Source organism: Corapipo altera, unplaced genomic scaffold, assembly GCF_003945725.1.
Source record: "Corapipo altera isolate COAL_440 unplaced genomic scaffold, ASM394572v1 301, whole genome shotgun sequence".
Taxonomy (NCBI): Eukaryota; Metazoa; Chordata; class Aves; order Passeriformes; family Pipridae; genus Corapipo; species Corapipo altera.
The window spans coordinates 2,470,552-2,484,429 of record NW_020884926.1 but is presented as its reverse complement, the minus strand read 5'-3'; the positions used below and the strand labels follow the sequence as shown (position 1 = coordinate 2,484,429).

The 13,878-nt window shown below is 54.1% G+C and overlaps 1 protein-coding gene across 1 annotated transcript; it reads right to left on the bottom strand.

Moving 5' to 3' along the window:
- Nucleotides 1–5,591: 5,591 nt before the first annotated feature.
- Nucleotides 5,592–13,404, bottom strand: PERM1 (PPARGC1 and ESRR induced regulator, muscle 1). The gene is made up of 4 exons (XM_027657930.1): nt 13,238–13,404; nt 10,323–12,611; nt 9,112–9,228; nt 5,592–7,301 (listed from the first exon to the last, which is right to left on the bottom strand). Exons 2-4 carry the CDS (start codon nt 12,607–12,609, stop codon nt 7,222–7,224), a joined length of 2,484 nt encoding a protein of 827 aa, XP_027513731.1. The 5' UTR covers nt 12,610–12,611; nt 13,238–13,404; the 3' UTR covers nt 5,592–7,221.
- Between the last annotated feature and the right edge of the window lie 474 nt (nt 13,405–13,878).

The window sequence follows — 13,878 nt, the reverse complement described above, 5'->3', positions numbered from 1 at the left end:
CAGAGGAAGCAGTCACTCAAAGGCCAAAAAGAAGGGCTGGTTGGTGGCTGGGTTAGTTTGATTCCTTCTCCCCAGAGCCCTCAGGCTGGTCCCTCTGATGATCCCCTGATCCCTGAGAACAGCTGTTAAAGACAAACCTTCTTCCACTGAGCTCTGAAGTCTGCAGGGACACATGAAACATGTCCCATCCTGGTATACAAGGTTGGTAGCAATAGCTGTGCCATAGGATTGTCTTCCTGCAAGATCAGAGTTACTGGACAAGAGATGGAGAAAAAAACCCACCAGATCTGAGCAGAATGGGACTTTCTTTCCAATCTATGCAAAAAATCCTTTCCTGCCAGTGCTGGCTCCAAAAACCATGGTGGGTATCCTGTGACATGAGGAGCCTGGCACCTTGGCAGGTGGAGCCTGGAAATGTGCTGCCAGCAAACATGCCAAGTGACTTGTGTTCACCAAGGTCTTCCCTGGAAAGGATGCTCTGGGGATTCCTCTTAGGGAATGCCTCCTTTCCTCCCACTCCTCTGCACACGACTGGGCTCACACTAAATGCTGCCTGTGACTTACCTGGGCAGGGAGGGAAGAAAATTCACCACAAGCCAAACTCCAGTCGATCAAAGCAATGCCAGTGTGGGCTGTGATCCCCCTCTTCCCCCCTCCAGACCCACAGCAGGACCAGGACACAAACAACAGGGGACAGAGTCTCAGTGCTATTATTCTCCAGCCTCTTAGGCCAGATCCTTTGGCACATAGAAGGTCAGCAGCAAATCCGAATGTTTTTACCTGAGGCTCCAAATTCTTAACCTTTGTTCCCTAAAGAGGCTGCAAACCAAACACAGGAACAAAACCTCTATTTTTGTTCTTTCACTAGTGCAAACAAAACAATCTGGGGAGCTCTTTGTACTTGAATACCTGCATATTACATTGTATTTTAATTTTTTTTTTTTGGGTATCCAAAGAAGTTTACATGTAAAGTTTGAGTGGATTCTATGTATGTAAGGTGTAAATGTGGCTGAGTTAAAGACCTATTTAATTTTCTAGCTGTGGATGAGGTTCAGTACTGTAGAATGGGCATCTGTCTGCACATTCATGAGTGTGTTGGTTTGGGTCTTGTAGCTGTCATTGTTCTGTTTTGGGTTTGCTCTGTTTTGGGAAGATTTATATCCAATAACCCTAAATTTATCTATTTATTCAGAACAGAACTGCACTAGGGAACATCAAAAGCACATATATGCTGGGAGGTCTCCATGCTCTTGAGCTCCTACAAACAGGTTGACTTCAAACATGGTCACCACAGTCTTTTAAACTGAGTTTCAACAGCAATATCTGCAATGTATCAAAAGGGAAGATCCCCTTCCAGCTGATATTAAAGTTCCCTTGGGGTTTCTGTGAGGTTGGACAACTGCAATACACATTCCCATGGAATAATTTCCTTCTCTCTTTCTTTGGTTTAATGGAGGTAATTTTTTTCCCCCATCGCTGCTGACCCTTCCAAATCATTCCTGCCCTGGGGCCCTATATCCAGGAGGGTTCCAGACTGCTGGCTGTCTCTAGTTCGGGTCAGGCACCTGCAAACACCTAATCCTTGAGCAAAGTCTCCCCAGTGTTTGTCAGGCAGCCAGACCTGGCCGGAGGTTTAAAGCCAAAGCTCATCGAACTTTGCTTCAGCACCACGTCCTGGAAAGGTGCTCTGTAAAATCAGTCATGGAATCACAGGATCACTGAATGGTTTGGGTTGGAAGGGACCCCCAAAACCACCTGTTTTCAACACCCTGCCATGGGCAGGGACACCTTCCACTGGACCAGGTTGTTCCAAGCCCCATCCAACCTGGCCTTGGACACTTCCAGGGATCCAGGGGCATCCACAGCTTCTCTGGGCGACTTCTCTGCAGCCCTGTGGCTGCAGCTTTTCCTGACAGGTTCTGGGCACAGCTCTGGGGCAAGGGACAGTGTCCCACAGCCCCTATCTGTCCTGACTTCAGAGGGTTGCACAGCTTTTCTAGGCTGCTATAATAATGCAGATCAATTAATGTGTGTGGCCCAGCCCTAATATATTCCCAAACCAGCCCCCACGAGCATCAAATTGGTCAAGACCAAACCCAAGTCCCTCTGCACAGCCTGTTTTCCCTGTTGAGTCACTGGTTTTGCTGGCCATTGGTTTTTCCCTGATGGTTTCCTAGCTGGGTGGATCCATAGCAGGTAGGAACAGGATGTTTGTGATTGTGAAAACCCCAAAACCCCCACTCTCCTGCTTTTCCTCCAACACCTTTCTCAGAAGACTCAGGATTTAAAAATAGAGGGTTTCCTCAGAGCAGCACTAGATGTCTCTGTGCAGGTTGCATTGAATTGGAAATTAGTACCTGAAAGTGCACAAAACACCTCTTATTTCCTGAAAAAAATGTATTCATCCTTCATCCTGGCTGCAGCAGGAATTCAATGGGGACCAGGTCATCCACAAAAGGCAGGTCCAGTGCTCCAGAGCTGCCAGCAAGGCTGTGCACATCCTTCTGGTCACAGGATAGCTGTGCCTTTATTCACAGAGGCAGATGAAAGGCATGAGAAGACACTGGCTGCCAACAATTCACTCTCTGACAAATGATCTCTCCACCCCCCTCACTCCCTCCAAGTGTTAAAAGTCCTGAATCAGGTGTCCCCCACACACACTTTTTTCCATAGCTGGAAAGCCAGAGCAGTGATTGACACACTGTGGGCTGCTGGATTTCTCTCTGCTTTCTTAATTCCAAGACAGAATTTCAACCCTTTTTTTCCTCAAAGAATAAACAACAAAGAGGTGCATAAAAAAAAAATAAAAATAAAGTAGAACTTGCAACCTGCTCCTTTGGCTTCAGGAACTGGGAGAAAAGCCTCTGTAATGAACACAAGGTGTAGCAAGTGAGCCCCGTTGCCCATCTTTTTGTTGTCTTTACAAAGGCACTCGGGGTTTGGGGAATTCCTTGGGGAGCAGTTTGTATGGACGGCTGAGGTTTGGGAAGAAGGACCCGCTGGGCAAACCCGCTCCCAGGACACCAGGAGGATGTGCAGGATCTGCTCTGGTCTGCGACGAGCAACTCCCTCACTGCCCTGTGGGTGGGAGAATCCACCAGAATATGTCAGGCTCGCAGGGCTGGCCAAGCGACCCGAGCAACTGGAGCTTCTGTCAGTCCGAGATAAGAGGGGGGTCACTGCTCCCCACTCCCCCCCGGCTCTGGTACAGCACCAAGCCCCCCAAAATCCCTCTGAACTCCACCGAGAAGCCAGTCACGGCTCGGAAACGGCCACGGGAATGTCCGTGGGAAGCTTCGCCCGGGTTTTATCACAGAGAGACGAAGCGAAAGAAATAAGGAGGGAAGGAGCCGCTCTGACAAAAGCGATCGCCGGGAAGAGGGGGGGAGAGGCTTCTCCTGCCTCCAGCGGGGCTCCGGCACACGGTGTATCCGGATGAAACACGGAGTCGGTCCCTCGGGGTGCACCTGCCTGACTTTTTCATGCGCTTGGCAAGGCGAGGTGTCAGATGAGGGAGCTACGTGCGAGGCAGAGCGGCGGGCAGGGGATGGCACAGGTCCCACCTCCGGCTCCGACGCCCTGTCCGGAGCAGGGAGAGCGGCCCCGAGGATGCACCGAAAGGTCGCTGCTGTGGCCGTGGCTGCTGCTTTTGCAAAAAAAAAAAAGATGGTGAGGTCCTGGCTGCTCCCTCCAGGGTGAGATACAAGCACATCGGCCTCGCCGTGGAGGGAGAGGAGAGGGTTTAAAAGGTCGGAGAATAAACCAAGCATTAAAATTGCAGGCAAGCCCGGGCTGGTTTCCTTGAGGGACACTGCTGCTTGACTGAGCACAGCACACTCTCCCAGAGCCGATCTCCTGATACCAGCAAGATCTTTTCAGTAATTCCTTTCACTTCTGCAGTCAGCCGAAAACATCCATCTCCTGAAATATTTATCTCATCCACTTCTTCCAGCACAGATCAAAAGGAGTGTGAAATGCACCTGTAACCTGCTGGATCATCTGGCACCTCTGGTAACTTTTAGCAGGCAGAGGTGCCAAATCATACTGACATCTCCCAGTCCAGGCTGTAAAGGATCAGACACCAATTATCACAGACAGGCAAAGGGTGGCAGGAACCTCATGTTACCTGCAGCACAACAGGAGTGCTCCACTCTCCTGGGAAGAAACAGCACTGGGACAGAGGCATTAAGAGGATGGGATATACCCCATATCCTTTGGAGTGGGAAAACATGGAGTTGATGCCACTACGCCTTTCCCTGCTTGTGCAGGTCAGGGACAGCCAGGAGTTACTTTTCCCACCCCAAGTGCCATGTTTGGCTGTGTATGGCTCATCTCTGGATTGGGGCATTGGGAACAGGAGGTCCCCAAAGCCAGGGCATCCCTTAGGAAAGATCCAACTGATATGGGAACGGGCAGACTCCCCACATGCCAGCACAGAGCCCCTCCTGGAGCAGCTAATGGCATCAAAAATGTCTTCAACATTATGGTTTCTGGCCAGAAACCCTCCCAGTTCCAGTGAGACCTCCAAGCCAACTTTGCAATCACTGAGACAGACACAAACCACTCAGCCAAGTATTAAATTCAGTGATTTTTGACACAATCCTTTATTATCTGCCAGCATTGCACCTGGCAGTACTGTACATGGCCAGGAGGGAAATGAGCTGTTCCTGCACCTGCACAGGGGAAGGGAAAACATTCTTTCCTCCAGATCTCTGTGGCAAGGCTAGAAAAACACAAAATCTGAAAAATTCAAACCGAGCAAGCAGGACTGAGCTCTGCCCTCACCCTGGGGAACTCCCCCTGCGTGAGAACTGCCAGGAAGAGCCGGAGCCCCTGAGGCCTGTCAGGGTCCTGAGATGGCAGTGCCAGAGACCCCTTCCCTGTCTGCTGCCCTCCTCCTCTGCCCTTCCCTGCTGTGACAGCTTCCCAGGAAAGCCCAGCACAATGGAAGTGCCTGATTCCTCCAGCTGTTCCCCGTCTCCCACCCGCCTTCCCCCGGCTGCTGTTCCCACCTGCCACGGAGAAGGCAGAGAGAGCCTCATGGATTATGGCTGGATAAACAGTAAACCAGAGCATATGGAATGCTTCAGCCCCCCCTGTGCTCCTACTTGGTGCAGGGAGCAGGTCTGCTGGGCATTTCTGAGGAGGCAGTGCCAGGTGTTCCTGGATGCAGCCCGGGCTGGAGAGCGGGATCAGGGAGCACGGAGGTGATGAGGGTCGATGGACCGAAGGCAGGAGCTGCTGCTGGGCACTGACTTGTGCTCACTGATCTGTTCAGAGGGCCCTGAGGAGCCATCTGAAGAGAAGCTGAGAGCTTCTGAGGCAGGAGGGTTCTCTGGAACAGGCTGTTAGCAACATGTGACAGCCAAGATGTGTCTCGGAGGGGCAGGCATGGGGACTGAGCCAAACAGAGGAGACACAGCCCATCTCCCTGCATGCTCTGTCCTCCAGGGCTCCAAAAACCAGCCCATCAGCTCCTGCAGTTTTGTATCAACAGACACATAATGCATTGATTTCTCATTCTTTAAAGCTCAGTACTCATTCAATGGTTTCCCACACCCACCATGCAGACAGAGGAATGTACACAAAAGTAGTAAATGAAATAGAACTTTATTAGAAGCTTCCAGCATGTTTTATCTGTTCTTCTCCTCCACAAAACTCCTCTTACTGGATATACAGCTGCTATAGTCCATATAGAGCCTGTACATCTCTCTCACTACTTACAGTTACATATCTCACTGCACAATTGCACAGTGTGCTCTCTTATCAGCAACAATACATGGTCTTCAGTCCATCCCTACACACATTAAAATTGCATGGCACTCTGCATTACAAGGAAAGAGCTAAACCTCCCCTCTCTGGTTTCATGAGACAAACATCACCACACCATTCCTATAAAGCTCACAGGCAGATCCACACTGGTATTCTGGGCTGATTTCCCTTCGTACCTTTGTGGATCTGGTCCCCGAGTGCTTAATCTCACATTCATGCTGTTAACAGACTTGGGAGTCAAGAAAAACCCTCATGAATAATGCCCTTGAGTGATGAGGAAAGCACTGGAGACAGGGGAGGAATTGAATTGCTTCCTTTTTATTTTTCACCCCACCTTCCATTCTGGGCCCCCTCGAGCCCTTCCCAAGGCCCCCAGGTTACAGACTCAGCCACAGCACCCCCTCACTCCCAATCTCCCCCAACCAATTTTACCCCTCTAGGGTGGGAGGCAGAAGAGGGAACAAGTCATATGTCCAGACCCTTTGTGTGGTTTGGGCCGAGCCAAACACGTACACGTACTTCTTCCTCCTCTCTGACATGCTCCTGTCCTCGTCAGGGCTCTTTCCTGAGACTTCCCTGAGCTCAGCCCCTTTCTCTGCTACCCCTTTCCATCCTTTGCATCTCCTGCAGAACCCTTCCTGGCTGCCCCTTCCCCTGGCTCTGGCTGTGTGACCCCTTGTCCATCCTCTGCCTGCGGGTTTGGGATGTGCCCTTGCAGCGGGTGCTCCTCATCCACGGGGACAGACGTGGCTCTGGCTCAGCAGGGCTGAGGTGGCTACATGCACCAGAAACCTTATCTCAGCCTCCTGAACTGTTACACTGAACTGTGACTTCTAGGAGTGCAATCCAAGAGGATGAGTCCTCCTGCAGTGAGCCAAACCAATCATGGGAGCCCTGGGCTCTGCCAGGAGAGCGGCCCCTCCATCCCCCTTTAGCTGCTGCCCAGCCAGCACATGCTTAGCCAAGCCCCACGTTTGGACAGACAGCTCTTCCCAAAGCTCTCTCCACTCTTCCTTCACAGATATCCCAGCTCTTTCATACGAATGAAGCACTTTCCTGGTTTCTTTTGCCCTCACCTCCCTCCACCACCACGTCAGTGCCTTCCTTTGCCACCAGGTGACTTCAGCGGGGAGGAGGGATAAGCAGTGCCCTGGAACAGACACTGGCTGCTCCTAGGGAATGTCCCAGGAGAGTGCAAGGAAAGACCAGAGCCAGCCCAGGCTGGGCTCCCCTTTTCTCCAGTACAGGTACCGCCTGCCTACCGTGCCATCAACTCCTGTCACCGGAACGATCCTGCTTCCTGTGACGTCCTGTCCCGTGTAGGGATGGGTCCAGAGAAGTCTTGGTGCTGGGATCCAGGCTTCTCACACTGTCCAAGAACAAAGTCCCCAGTCTCTGCCTCCACCGTGCCCACCTGTCCCCAGGAAGCACCTCCAGTGTGGGCTGAGCCTAAGTCCGGGGTTGTCCTTCTCTGACCTGCCTCCGGAAGTAGCGGATGGCAGAGAGCGTGCCAAAACTTGCCAGGAACACTGGAAAAGAGCCCAACACATTCCCACAGTTAGTCTGGGTGCTTCTTCCAAACCCAAAGATCTTTTTTCCAGACCTGCAGACCACAAGCTGCTTGGCCCACCCTGTTCTGTGGGCAATAGAGGGGTCACTCCCCTCCCTTCCCCAGTCTCCTCCTGCCTTTGTTTTTCATCCCCTCCACACTGAATTTATTCCCAGTGCATTCCCAGACACCCACAGCCTGGCTGCCCACATCTAGTGCTGTAGTTTGGGCACATGGATCACACCACCATTCCACAGCAAAAGGCTTTTTTTTTCAGGGAAACACTAAATAGGCTCCCTGTGTGGGGTAGGCATGTGCACTGGTTGGATACACAGGTTCAGGTGGAGATTAGTGGACTGGTTGGATACACAGGTTTAATCCTGGATGAGGAAGACACAGTAGAAAATCTCACCAGGGCTTCAGGACAGTCCCTTCCTTTTCTACTCTTGTTTGGACCATGAAGATGCCAGAAAAATATGATTTTGTGGATTATCTGTGGATTTTCTGATCCCAGCCAAAAGCAGAAAATACCCAAAACAAAAAATGTAGAGATACAACAAATAACTAGTGGGGATTATACACAGAATCAAGCTTTTCTCTGTACTGTCAGCCAATGTTTTTAGCTTGGTTTATAAGAGAGGTTAAATTCCCAAGCAAAACTGGGAATCCAAGCCATGCCTTTGGAGTTCCCAGTTTAAATTCAGACTTGATTTTGATTTATGTGTTATAGGGACAGAAACAGGGAAATTCAGCTGAAACCTAGGATGCCTAAAGAGAATGGCTAGTCCAGGACTAGGTGGAACTGCCTCCCATCTCCTGTCCTCACCAGGGTTATGTGATCCTGAGGGCACGAGGACCCATATCCCACTTTTCTCACCTCCCCAAGGCCACGTCCACCATCCCATACCCAGAAGACAAGGAGGAGCAGGCCAAAAGCTCCTTGTGATGATGGCACTGAGCAGCCTTAGCTAATGAGCTATTCTCAGCCCAGGGTGTCAGCCTCCTGTGTGACCTTAGTGGGGAACATTCCTCCCCCTGGACAAGCAGCAGGAAGCCTCATTCCCAGCATCTCACCCCATGGAAGGGGCTCTCCAGGGCTGGACCCTGCACTCAGCTGCTCTGTCCAGGGTAGGAATGAGGAATGCTGCTCCCACTGCCCCATTCCCTGCTCATCCAGCCACCTGCACTCCTGGGGGGGGGCTCAGCAAATTCGTGATTCCCGAGCTTCCTCTCTTCCCACCACCTATCCCAACGTTGTGGATGGAGAGGAGAGGATCCAACAGAGCTCCATTTACCTGCAGGACTCAGTGCACCAGGATAATACTTCAGCTAAGCTGTATTTGGAAAGAAGGTTATATATTCATAGCACATTTGAAAAAACACATGCACTTGTTCCAGCTGAGATGAGGGAGCCTAAACCTGCACACTCCAGGTCCTGATCCCGCTGCTAGCCAGCACAGATCCTAAAGAAGCCTCTCTTCTCCTGACAAACTGCTCCTGGTCCCTGTCAGCAGCAGGGCCAAGGCTAGGGATAGACTTGTCCTACAGCTCAGCTCCTGTCAGCAGCCACTTGGTGCGGGGAAAGGACGATGTGAGTGAGCAGGAATCAGGGCTGCCACTCCACGAGAGAGGCAAGGCATTAAAAGGACACTTCTTTGGAAAAGCAGGGAAGTGTCTGCACTTTCCCACAGGCAGCAGTAGGTGTATTTGTATCCCCTGCTTTTCTCCCTGCCAAGTCTTCCACGAAGTCATTCCCGCCCCTCTCCCGCCGGGCCGGGCACTGTACGTACTGGTCTTCCAGGCATCCGGAGCCTGCAGGTCAGATGTCTTCACTGCCCAGGATGCAAAGGCACAGAACACCAGGCACATGTCTTTGTGGGTCAGCACTCGTGGATCCTCTGCTGTCCCTGCCAGAAGAGGAGCACGAGGTTTGGGGTTTTATGCCACAGCCCCCGTGTGTCCCCCCGGGACACGAGTCCCTCGCGCTCCCAGGGAGTCACGTCGTCGTCACACATTTTCCCTCCCTGGAGACTTTTTTTTCCACCATTTGTCAAGTCAAACGTGTCTATTTAGGACTCAGTTATGTTTCCTAAGGTGAGTGGTGCATTTTTCACCCCTCTCAGCTTTAGACTTTCTTAAGACCCTGAGGCAAATGTTTGTTAATGCCACCCCAGGACCTCTGGCTGCCTCAAACCTCCCTGTGTATCTTCCTAGAGCAGTGTGGTGGCTGGGAGTGGGTCTGGGGAGTAGATTTAGGAGAAAGTGATTCCTGGGGACCTCTGGGCAAGGCCCCCTTCCTGCCAGACAGTGCCCAAAGGCACACACTGCTCTAGGACAACGTCTACTCCCCTGAGGAACACCAGTGCTCAGCACCTCACTGATCCCACCCCACTCCCACCTCCTGCTAAGTCCAGGGATGGGGACATCCCTGAGTGCTCTAAATTTCCTCCCCTGACAGATTTTCAGCCTGGAACTTCATGCTGTAAGAGTAGGTTATTTTTGCTCCCGTGTTTATTTGATCAGGCTTTTAATTAAAACTGACTTCCTAATTATCTGTGACCACGGCAAAGGGGCTTTTCTCCGTGCAAACCAACTGGAAGCTCTATTTTGAGGCACCCTTTGGAATGACTCACTCATTGTTTGGGTTTAATATTAACTACGAGGCCCTGTGGCTCCAAGCATCATATAAGCTTTAAGACAAATACACTGGCTGTCCTCGTGGGTCAAACTTCTCTCCCTTTATTCCCGTTTCTCTCACCTGCCTCCAGGAACAGCCAATGTTCAGGTGACCTCTGGAGGGTCTCTGGAGGGTGTTTTTCAAATTAAGAGGGTGTTTTTTAAAGTCCCAGATTCCCTGTCCATGCCTGCTGCAGTGCTGGGAGCCAGCCTGCAGGACCTGGCCAGCAGCACTCGCTTGGCACGGGGACAGTGGGAGCATCCCAAGGGAAAGCCAGCATGACACAGCGTGGGACACATCCCTACAGGGGATAACATGCTTTACCTCTCAGTACAAGGGCCATCTCCTCACCCTCTGGCCACACCTGGCCTCTTCCCAGGGGAGCCAGTGGGACGAGGGCGAACTTCTCTGCGGATCCTCTTGGCACCAGAGCCTGGGAGGCTGGGGCTTGGCTGCCATCGGGGTGGATTTGCCTTTGCAGGAGGGACTTCAGAGCCCCCACAGCTCTCTTCACCTCGGAGGCTGGAGCGATTGAGAAAATGCCTCTCCAGCCCATCCTGTTCCTAGGTGTCTCTGGGAAGAAGTGTTCACACACCTCGGGGACTGAGATAATCACAGTGTCCTTGACTGCAGCTGAGCTGGGATCCTCATTTTGCAGCCCAGTGTGGTCCAAGCTGCTGAACTTCTTTCTTTTCCTGTCTTTACCTTTGACTTTTTTCCTGTTTCCTTCTGGTTCATTGAAAAAATACTCGTACAGTTCAGGCCAGGATATTTCCCTTTGCAAGGGTGATCTCCGCCCCTCCACTGAGCTCCCCAGTTCTTCTTCCTCTTGGGAATCACAGAAAAAATAGTCATACATCTCAGGCCAGGTCACGTCCAGGGTGTTTGACCTTGCAGAAGCTCCATCTGCAAAGCACGGGGGGCTCAGCTTCCTGGGGATCTCAGGGGCAGGTCCCCAAGGGATCTCAGGAGTAGCAACCCTGGGGATCCCAGCTGCAGTCTTCCTAGGGATGTCAATAGGAGGAGACCTGGGGATCCCAGCTGAAGGCTTCCTCGGAGTCTCAGGGGCAGGCTCCCAAGGGATTTCAATTGAAGGAACTGTGGGGATCTCTGAGGGCTTCCTGGGGATCTCAGCTGCAGTCTTGCTGGGGATCTCAGCTGCAGGAACTGTAGGGATCTCAGCTGCAGGGACTCCAGTGACCTTAACTGCAGGAACCCCAGGGATCTCAGCTGCAGGAACCACAGGGATCTCAGCTGCAGGGACTCTAGGGATCTCAGCTGCAGGATCCTTCCAGGCTCCCTCAGCAGCATCCCCTCCGAAAGCTGCCACGCTTTTGGGTTGGAGAGGCTTCCCTGGCATCTCCTGGCATGCCTCTCCCGAAGGAGCCAGGGCTCCGTTGTCAGGGATCACTGGTGCACCGTCACGTACGCCCAAGCCACCAGCCTGCCCTGCCTTTGAGGGCTTGGTGGCCTTTGTCTTCCCCGGGGACTGTGCCCCTGGCTCCTTCCCCTTCTGCCTCGGGGGAGCACTCCCGGCTGGATCCCCCTCATCCACGCCAGGGCCGGGCACTGGTGGCTTGCTCTCCGCCGCCTCCTCACTGCTCATCCTCCCCAAAGCCGCCTTGGCCGCCTTCTCCTTCCCTTTGCTCTTCCGAGAGGACATTGGCGAGCCCGGAGGTGCCTTCCCGGGTCCCTGTGGAGCCCCCTGAGCTGCAGCCCCCCCAGGCTCCCTGTCCCCCTCGGCAGCGTTGGCCCCGCGCTGCTTGCGGCTCTTCTTCTGCTGCCCCAGCACCTTGGGCCTCACCACGCTGGGGGACCCGGCCGGGGAGCTCTGCTCGGCCCCCGTCCTCTCCCCGCTCACCTCCTCCTGTGCAGCCCCCGGGGATGGGCTGGGGGGGTCACACGAGGGTCCCCGCAGCCTGGGCTCCGAGTGGGAAGCGCTGGGATGCCTTTTCCTGGCAGGGGGTGCTGGTGAACTACCTCCCACCGGCGTCCCCGGTTGTGCCACCACCTCGCTGCCATGGGGTTGTCCCCCTCCTGAGTCCCCTCCCTGCTCAGGAGCACTTGGAGTGTTGGGGGTCTCCATGTCCCGGCTGCCTCCGGCCGCTCCTTTCTCCGACGCTGTCGCTTCGCCCGCTGCGTCCTGCCCTGGGCTGCCCTGGGCTGTGCCACCAACCTGCCCGGCGAGGGGGGCTGCAGGGGGGCGAGGGGGCTGCCTCCTCTGTGCGCTGGGCATGGCAGGGCCGGACGGGCAGCCGGGCTGGTCGCTCTCACACAGGAACCTGCCGACCGAGCCCAGCTCCGCTTCGTCCTCGCTGCCCGACAGCAGCTCCGGCGGGGAGAGGTGCCCACCGGCCTGGCAGCGCAGGGGGGTGTCTCCGGGCACCCCACGTGGGGCAGAGCTCCCTGTGCCAGGCGCTGGCTCGCTGCCCTCCCCGGCTGGGATCAGCCTGTGGGGGCTGGCGTGGCCGTCCCCTTGCTCAATGTCACTGAGGCACTGCTCCTCGGCCGTGGCCAGCGAGGCCGGGGTGAGGTTGCACTCCTCTGAGGCCAAGAAGAACTCAGCCCATTCCCTGTCGTTCAGCTGGATGCTGTACTCAAAGTTATCCATGCCTGCAGCGGGAAAGCAAAGTGGGGGAGGGGGGGAGATGGGGGCATGAGGAGGTGGCACTAGTGTTGGCAGGTGTGAGGTGTGTGCCCCTAATCCTGTCCCCACGGGTTCCTTCCCTGCCATCTGCATTCGCTCATCCTCACTCATCCTCCCATCTTTCCAGCTGAAATTCCAGCTCCTGGCAGACTCAGCAGGATGGGGATGGCTGTGCTGGACCATAACCCAGCCAGCAGTGAGAGAGACCACTGCTACCCCCCTCTGGTCCCTGCTGCCTCTGCTCCCCGAGCACGGCAGCACAGAGGGGTTGGGATTCTCTCCACAGCTGCACAGAAGGTTTGGGATTCTCTCCACAGCAGCACAGCAGCATCACACCTCACACGCCCCTTTCCTACTCCTCTTGCCTACAACCCACATTAAAAACTGTGGGATTTCTGTTCCTGCTGCCACAGCATCATGCAGGAGGGGAGCACGAAGCACACTTCAAACAGGATATGTCAAACAGGACATTCCAGCAAGCCATGGCAGCTCCTTCCATAGCTGTGGCCCCGGGAAGGGACTTGCAACAGAGCCCAAAACAGTGGGGATCCAGCAGCAGAAGCAGCAGAGAGACCACAAAGCTGAATCCTACCTGTACCCCGACCTAAGGTGGGGATGGAGCCATTCAAAGAGCCACGCAGGAAAATCCTCCCAGCACAACATGATGCCGTACCCTTGACGGGGGCAGAGAGCTCGGCTCCAGCACAGATCCATTCAGGGGCTAAAAATAGACCCCCCCTCCCTCCCCAGCGTGTCACTTGAGAGCCGAGTGCGGTGGGTTCAGAGAGGGCAGGCCCATATATAGAAGCTGGTGGGGGACATGTCAGGGCATCAGCCAATGTGTGTCTGTCCCACAGCCACGTTTGGGGTCCCTGGGGCCACTCCTGATGCCCACTGCTCCCTTCTGCCCTCAGCCTGGGATCGCTCCGTGGGATGGCCAACGGAGAGGGGGCAAAGGCCACAGAGCTCGCACCTTTCATCACATGAGGGAGTGGGACACCTGGATGGCAACGACTGTCCTTTTTCCCACACACACCCACCCTTTGCCTCAGTCGTCATTTCCACGGTGACAAAAGCACGCCCCAGGGCATGGTTCACCCTCTGAGAGCACTCCCAGGGCACTTACTGCCAGCCTACCGCAGAGTGACATCAAAAGATCACAGCCAGCGTCCTGGTCTTGTGACAAACCTTGCAGGGTGCGTGTGGCAGCCGTCCCACACCTCCCAGGGACAC

Excerpts from the sequence above, each read along its gene's own strand:
- PERM1 (XM_027657930.1), bottom strand. The coding sequence starts at position 12,609 with ATGGATAACTTTGAGTACAGCATCCAGCTGAACGACAGGGAATGGGCT. Across the intron at positions 9,229-10,322 it reads GATGGCCCTTGTACTGAGAG|GGACAGCAGAGGATCCACGA; the intron begins GTAAAGCATGTT and ends CTCTTCTGGCAG. Across the intron at positions 7,302-9,111 it reads TCCGGATGCCTGGAAGACCA|TGTTCCTGGCAAGTTTTGGC; the intron begins GTACGTACAGTG and ends GCTCTTTTCCAG.